Here is an 8,692-nt window from a genome sequence, read left to right as displayed (position 1 = left end):
TGTGTGTGTGTGTGTGTGTGTGTGTGTGTGTGTGTGCTTTTTTTATATACAGTCATGGGAAAAAGAAAGTACACACTCCTTGAATTCTATAGTTTTACGTATCAGGACATAATAAAAATCATCTGGTCCTTAGCAGGTCTTAAAATTAGGTAAATACAACCTCAGATGAACAACAACGCATGACATATTACACCGTGTCATGATTTATTTAACAAAAATAAAGCCAAAATGGAAAATCTATGTGTGAAAAACTAAGTACACCTTGTATTATAACCTTTAGCATCAATAACTTCAAGTAATCATTTTCTGTATGACTTTATTAGTCTCTCACATCATTGTGGAGGAATTTTGGCCCACTCTTCTTTACAACGTTGCTTCAGTTCATTGAGGTTTGCGGGCATTTGTTTATGCACAGCTCTCTTAAGGTCCCGCCATAGCATTTCAATCGGGTTGAGGTCTGGACTTTGACTGGGTCATTGCAACACCTTGATTCTTTTCTTTTTCAGCCATTCTGTTGTAGATTTGCTGGTGTGCTTGTGATCATTGTCCTGTTGCATGACCCAATTTCAGCCAATCTTTAGCTGTCGGACAGATGGCCTCACATTTGACTCTAGAATACTTTGGTATACAGAGGAGTTCATGGTCGCCTCAATGACTGCAAGGTGCCCAGGTCCTGTGGCTGCAAAACAAGCCCAAATCATCACCCCTCCACCACCATGCTTGACAGTTGGTATGAGGTGTTTGTACTGATATGCTGTGTTTGGTTTTTGCCAAACGTGGCGCTGTGCATTATGGCCAAACATCTCTACTTTGGTCTCATCTGTCCAAAGAACATTGTTCCAGAAGTCTTGTGGTTTGTTCAGATGCAACTTTGCAAACCTAAGCCGTGCTGCCATGTTCTTTTTAGAGAGAAGAGGCTTTCTCCTGGCAACCCTTCCAACAAACCATACTTGTTCAGTCTTTTTCTAATTGTACTGTCATGAACTTTAACATTTAACATGCTAACTGAGGCCTGTGGAGTCTCAGATGTAACTCTTGGGTTTTTTTGCAATTTCTCTGAGCATTGCACGGTCTGACCTTGGGGTGAATTTGCTGGGATGTCCAAAATGCTCCAAATGCTTTGATGCTCCAAAAAGCGCATAAAAGTAATCCACAAGACTCCAGTGGTTTAATCCATGCCTTCAGAAGTGATATGATAGGTGTGGGTGAGAAATAGATCAATATTTAAGTCATTTTTTGCTAGACAGCAGGAGGCGATATGCAGAGAAGAATGTGAAAGTGATCTGTTTCTCTGTTTCACATCCACACTTATCACTTCTGAAGATACTGATTTACCCATTGGAGTCTTATGGATTACTTTTATGCTGACTTATTTGATTTTGTTTAGCTTTAAAATGTTGCCACCCATTCACTTGCATTGTATGGATCTACAGAGCTGAGAAATTCTTCTAAAAATCTTCATCTTGAAGTCACACACATCTGGGGTGGCAAGAGGGTGAGTAAATAATGAGAATTGTAATTTTTGGGTGAACTATCCCTTTAAGGTCTCCTGTCAGATCTGGATGAATTTGTCAGTAAGAAGAGAGGTTTGGTAACATTTCTAGTAATTATTACAGTGAAAACATGAAAATGTCCCACAAGGACATTATACATAATGCTGAAATATAAACCGATGCAGAGTACATAGCCTGTGTAGGGCACCAACCCCGGTCACGCAACACTCGATGTGTCTGAAACCACCCCCTATCCACTATATAGTGCACTTTTTCGGATGTCTACCATTTTGTAGGAGTGTCTGAATTCTGAGTGAGCCACTCGTTCCCTACTTTTGTTCACTCTAATTTCAAGTGTACATTTTATGTATACTCATTGATGATTAATTGCCCACAATCCACCACGGGGAAGACGTACGAGCTGGGAGTTTACTGCTTCCTTCACTCCTGCAGTGTTTTATTTCATACTGAATGTATTAAATTACTTCTTGACAAATCATTACTTGATTAAAATAACATAACATATAGAGAGGCAAAACATAGATACATTTTAAAATGTACTCTTTATTTGATCAAATGTGTTTACTCTTTATATTAACACGCAGTATATATTAAAAATGACAAACAGAATGAAGATTTATTGTATTAATATATTATTTAATAAGAATAACAAGTAAGGCCCAAGTATTTTAAAAGTTCATATGTGACGTTGTTTCTGTGACAGCCCCAGAGCTCCGACACTCGGTGTATACGTCAGCTTCCGAATTCACTTACTCATTTTGCTCACTCACTGCTGAGATATAGTGCACTCACTGCCATTCACTATATAGGAAAAAAGTGAACAATTTCGGACACAGCCACTCTCTTCACCATTCGATCGCCTCGCGCCCGTACATCTCGCTCTGCACACACACAAATGCTGTCTGTTCATGCTTCAGTTGTCAATCACACGTTCAGCAGAGCAAAAGGCATTTACACTTACGTGGGTTTATACAGTTAATCAGCCCGAAGTAGCTGCAATAGTTTCCAGTATCCCCGCGAGGGTGTGGGGTAAATGCGTAAATACTGCTAATGACATGCGGGACGCGGGACAAAGAACACTGATAAATTGCTGCACTGATTTAAAAATGTACACTTGAAAACTGATGTCACAAGAGCCCATATTTACAGAATCACCCTGAAAATGACCATCACATTACACAGAAAAGCCCACATTATCATTAGAGCCAAAACTTACCTCAGCGTGCTGCCTTAAGTTGGAGCTGCAATTTTAATCTTGAAATATCCGCTTGTCTTGGTGTTAAATGAAGGCATTGCATGACGAAACTATTCTTTTTTCACTGTGCGGAGCGAAGAAAGTGTTTCACTTTGTTTGAAGAGCATGATGCTGCAGCAGTGATGGACTCGGCTTGAGTGACAGTCTGTGACAGCGTGCACAGCTGTGTGAACTTCAGCTGTCATAAAAGTCCCATTCAGTAATCTCTCAATAAATTACACATTAACTAAAATTAAACCCAGTAATGTAACGACAGGAATGCCGCCCATTGTAAAGTAAAAGTACATTTTTTCATTAGAAATTTACTTGAGCGAGAGTAAAAAGTACCTTAAACCTACTCTAAAAGTACATTTTTTTCCCCCAAAAAGTTACTCAAGTAAATGCAATGGAGTAAATGTAGCGCATTACTACCCACCTCTAGAGAGGGGTGGGGAGGAGAGAGAGTTTTGAATGGGACTTTGACAGTCACCCTTCCACATCTATGCCTCTTTTTCCCATCACACCCCTAATTTAAGAATGCAGGATTGAGTCAGCAACACCGCTTATATGATTGTTTGGCAAATCCAATATTAATTTACTCCAATATAGATAAACCTTTAGTTACATTTACATTTACACATTTGGCAGATGCTTTTATCCAAAGCAACTTACAGTGCCCTGATTACAGGGACAATTCCCCTGGAGCAACCTGGAGTTAAGTGCCTTGCTCAAGGACACAATGGTGGTGGCTATGGGGATTGAACGAACAACCATTTGCTTACCAGTTCAGTGCTTTAGTCCACCACTACACCACCACTGTGGTGGTTGTGTTGGTCTTGTCTTGACTGAATCCTGACTGTGAGTGTATCGTATTATATAGATTTTACACTCAATTTTAGAATTCAGTCATTATTCACTGAACAAAACAACCAGTTTGCGATTTTATCACATTTTTCAGAGACTGAAATTAAATGTTATTTTGGTATTTGTGTAAATTATTTTGCCCATTGTGAAATATATATATATATAAAAACAAAGAATAAAACAGAAGAATTAAAAACAGCTGCATGGGTCTTTGTGTAAAACTATTTTAACAAACTGCAAAATGGGAAATGAAACACAAGCAGAGTGAATTCACTGAGTGACTGAATTCTAAGAGTGAGTGTAATATGCATACCCTCAAGGCATTGTCCTGTTAGCAGTGTGTCAAATCTAGCCTTTTCATTAGGATTGCCATTGCATATATGCCCTAAACAGGATTTCAAGCTGTGTATGTAATGAATTGTGACTGTGTTCTTTATTTGCAAGTTTAGAAGAATAACCAGGATTAACAGCCACACATCTGTAGCTTAGTCCAGCGAAGTGGGATCTGAGCCCCAGAATAAAGGAGTTATCCTCCTTTATGCAATTCAGTAATAAGCAACCACAGCCTCTTCACATCTTCCATTTAATTGCTAAAAGGAGAAATCTACTTGCACAGTAGATCACTATTCATTGTAAGAAGTCTCCAGTTAGAACCTTCTTTGCCACGGTGTGTAAACCTTTCACAGGGATTCTATATTCTCTATTGCAGACTTACTTTGTTGTCATGTAAGCTATGAAACATGCATTGAAACTTTGTAAAATAATATTATAAATCACAATTTACAAACTGATTTGATCGGAAGGCTTGTACAATGAGCCCTTTGCAATATTTTATTTGATCAAGTGAGATGTATTATATTTTTCTTAGTAAGAGTTCTTAGTAACTGCTCATTCCTTGGTTGAATAACGTACTACATTTCCCATCATCCTTCTGCTCATGTATGTATGATGGGGGTGATGGAAAATGTAGTTCTTAAGTTCTTCTGACGGGTCGATGTGAAAGCCACCTTGGAAACGGAGCACTTTTTATAAAATCAAATTCCATATTTGACTCCTTAAAAATGACATTTAATTTTACATTAATTTCTCAATTTACTGCAATCATACTTTCAATAGAAAATTAAGCCATTCACCACTTCATTTTCCATTAATGTGTGCACACTTTATCCCTTAAATACCTCTTAAAAAAAAAAGAGAAATGAAATGAAGGGGTTTTAAGTCTGAAGAGACACATTTTAATTTGTCCTTAATTTAAGTGAATGGGTAATTTTTATTTTCAGGGATAAATTAATGACTAAATGAGGACATTTTAAGGGATTTTAGTTTCATAGAGACTTTAGACTGCAATTTAATAGTGTACAAAAGATATAATAAAAGCAAATAATACACACCTTACTTAAACAGTTGTAACAACATATGAAAACGTAACAAACACAAACAATTTGTTACATGATTTACTTGCAAAGGTTTTATTGTTATATACTAAATATTAATATAACTTGGATACTTTTAATTGCACTGTAATATAATATACTGTAAGTCAATGATATCAAACAAAGAACTTTTATACATCCATCCATCCAACATCAATAACCGCTTAATCCTTTAGAGGGTTGCGGTGAGCCGGTGCCTAACCTGGCAGACACAGGGTGCAAGGCAGGACTACACCCTGGACAGGACACCAGTCCATCGCAGGGCACTACACACACACCTACACAGAAGGCAATTTAGAGTGACCAATCAACCTGAACAGCATGTCTTTGGACTGTGGGAGGAAACCGGAGAACCCACAATGCGAACACATAGGGGTGAACATGCAAACTCCACACAGACAGACCCCTGAGGCCAGAAATGAACCCAGGACCCTGGTGCTGTGAGGCAGCAGCACTAACCACTATTCCACCATGCCACCCAAACACAAATACTAATTAATTAAAAAATAACACAACAAATATACACAATATTAGATGTCCAGGGCATAAACCAGACACAATTATTATATAGCCTTTAAATTTAGCATTTGCACTATATAGTTTGCTTTGCAGCACTGACTATCAGATGGTGGTAAGCAATGATGACATGATGTGCTTGCCAATACCATAACTGCTCCTCAGGATGATACTGTTTGAGCATGTAATTTTCATTAGATTTATACTCAAATGTATTATTGCATGGACACAGAGATGGTACAGTGGGATCAAACTCTATGCAAGAATTCACAACACTATCATCTTGAAAATCAACAAATGACCAGTTACCTTTAGGCATAGTAGAAAGATGTACTTTACTTTTCTTATAAACATCTAGAAACAGTCCTGGGTACTTAATAGATTGGATTAAGTTGGATTTTCTGGTCCACAATTGATTTAACACAAGTCTATCTTCCAAATCTCTAGGAGATGTTGAAATAATATGATACGAATTCATTTTGTCTTGGATTTCAATCAACTCTAATGCAAAACCTGAGTTGAGGTTAATAATCTGTCTGTTACTCCAGTACCAGAGCTGTAGTTCCTTTATACTTTCTCTGTAGCTTGTAGCACGGACGCATTCTCCTTGCTTTGATCCTGTGAGCAGTGTACAAGGTAGAGTATTGATCATAATAAAGAAAGGACAAGCTATCATTCCATCTTCAAGTTTATAGCTCTTAATTGGTACTAGTTGCCACTGTTGAGCCTTAGTTGAAATTGATGGCTTTAAAAATATTGAGCAATGATCTAGACTTAAAGAAAGAACATTTCCATTGCTAACAGAACATCCTATAGGAAATTCAGAGAAGCTGTTAGGTTGGTTGATTATGTTTGTTTGACTGCATTTAATAGTTTCCATACTTGTCTTGGTTCCGGTAATGTTATTTTTGAATGTTTTCTCGTTTTCCCAGTGCCATACAAAGTTGTCAAGTTTGTTTTCATCATAGTCTTTAGGCACAGGTAGACTGGTATTCAGATCACCTGATAAAAGTTTGCAACTGGTGGTTGATTTTAGAAAATAGAACTGCGTTACTGAATTTCTTGTTAAATTTAGGATTTTCATGTCAAGTCTTTTGAAAAATGCCAGTTCCTCAATTTCTCCACTTTTATTGTTTGTGTCTCTTTGTTTTAGACTCACTTTGCACTGTGAATATTCATCTTCATGAGAACAACCCTGATTGGAATCTGTTATGTATTGCAAAGAATTCTGTTGTTTTGATGGCTCAGGAATAAAGGAGTCCATTGGTCTTGAACTTGGTGAGTTTTTGATAAAACTGCAAATTTGAATCAAAGCATCTCTTCTTAAAGAGCTCTTCAGTTCCTCTTCAGTTATGAAAGTTGAATATGTTCCATTGAGGAGTTCTCTTATGATTGCAGTAGTATGAGACAAAACTGCAGGTTTTCTCCATACAGTGCAATACGTTTCCAGATCACCAACAAGATGCAATTCCTCATATAAAAATCGAACCTCCTTTAGTATTTCACTCACCAACTCACAGCCCATCTCATTCACAGCTTCCTCCAGTCGATTGCCAGCCATACCAGGACAGTCACTAACAGAATAAAGCACTGCAGATAGAAGTGTGTAGAGATTTCTTGCTAAAGGCTGAGATTTCCAGAACTGGTACAGTTGTTGCTCTTCTGTGGAGTTGCACAAAGTTACCTGCTGGTTTTCCAGTAGCGTTAATTTCCTGCATTGCTGAACTTCGGTCTCTTTTAAGATGTTTGCCAAGCAATCAGATTCCTTGTTAGTGATCACTTGCCTTTCATTTTGCTTTAAGCCATTTGTTGTGTTTTGTTCATGGAAATCTGCAGTTGAAAATGAATTGTGTCCATTATTCAAAACTGCAAACTCAATCAGAAGAAAGATACTACAGTAACCAGCAAATTGCTGGTAGTTTTGTCCCCTCATGGCGTTAAAACTCTTTGTAAATCTTTAAGCAATTGCTGTGTTGGATAGATCTTGGTGTTCTACAATACTAGGAAAGGAAATGCAACCTGTTTAGTCAGTAGGGAAGTGTGTCTAATTTTACATTGAAATCAGCACAGAGTTCTGCTTTTTTTAAAAGCTAGAAGCTACTGTTGTTATGATCTGTAGCACACTACAGTTGTACACTACACTATAGTAGTGTACACTACACCACTTTAAAGATGATAAAATGTTGAATTGCTGTTTGTGATTTCTACTTCAATATTCTGGTTATACATTTAAAACTTTACTGTTAATGTCAAAGAAACAGACTTTCTCTTGTGATTATTGATATGAAGTGGGGGTGCAATGAATTGAATGTATTTGAATTTTGATAGATAATATTAAGTGTGACTATAAAAGAAGGGATCATCCATCCATCCATTATCAATAACTGCTTAATCCTTTACAGGGTTGTGGTGAGCCGGTGCCTAACGCGGCATACACATGGCTCAAGGCAGGATTACACCCTGGACCAGACGTCAGTCCATTGCAGGGCACCACACACACACTCACACACAGGGCAACTTAGAGTGACCAATCATTCTGGACAGCATGTCTTTGGACTGTGGGAGGAAACTGGAGTACCCAGAGAACACAGGGGGTAAAATGCAAATTCCACACAGACAGACCTCCTAGCCGGATTTGAACCTGGGACCCTGGCGCTGTGAGGCAGCAGCACTAACCAAGGTGTGTTTGATATCCTGACCACATTAAATTGCAGTCTACTTGCTTAGTAGTGCTTAGTTTCCAAGATGGCTTCACATGTGTAACATAGACTCAGCTAACAGAGCCCCCACCCCCCCGGGGTCTTCCATGGTGTCTGGGGGCAGGTCTGTGCAGATGAGTCCTGTGGAATTCTGAGGTTGGGGTCAATAATATCCTCAGCATTCACCCAGGAACGCTCCTCCGGACCATATCCCTCCCAGTCTACTAGATATTGGATTCCGCAACGGGGGGGGGGTTTACAGTATTGTCCTCCACTTCCTCCCTCGGACCAACAGCAGGTTTGAGCAGCGAGACATGAAATGTGGGAGAAATACAATAGTTAGCGGGCAGTTGAACAGGAGTGATTTGTCTTATGATTTTGAAAGGACCCACATACCTGGGATTGAGCTTTCTGCAGGGCAGATGAAGGCGT

At 38.6% G+C, this 8,692-nt stretch overlaps 1 protein-coding gene across 1 annotated transcript; it reads right to left on the bottom strand.

The window, feature by feature from the left end:
- Positions 1–4,805: 4,805 nt before the first annotated feature.
- On the bottom strand, positions 4,806–7,584 carry LOC127421942 (uncharacterized). Its single transcript, XM_051665180.1, has 2 exons — positions 6,444–7,584; positions 4,806–6,179 (listed from the first exon to the last, which is right to left on the bottom strand). The coding sequence occupies exons 1-2, from the start codon at positions 7,492–7,494 to the stop codon at positions 5,638–5,640; spliced, it is 1,593 nt and encodes a 530-aa protein (XP_051521140.1). The 5' UTR covers positions 7,495–7,584; the 3' UTR covers positions 4,806–5,637.
- Positions 7,585–8,692: the final 1,108 nt, after the last annotated feature.

This window comes from Myxocyprinus asiaticus, chromosome 31 (assembly GCF_019703515.2).
Source record: "Myxocyprinus asiaticus isolate MX2 ecotype Aquarium Trade chromosome 31, UBuf_Myxa_2, whole genome shotgun sequence".
NCBI classification, from domain to species: domain Eukaryota; kingdom Metazoa; phylum Chordata; class Actinopteri; order Cypriniformes; family Catostomidae; genus Myxocyprinus; species Myxocyprinus asiaticus.
The sequence above is the reverse complement of the archived record's forward strand: the minus strand, read 5'-3'. Positions and strand labels throughout refer to the sequence as shown.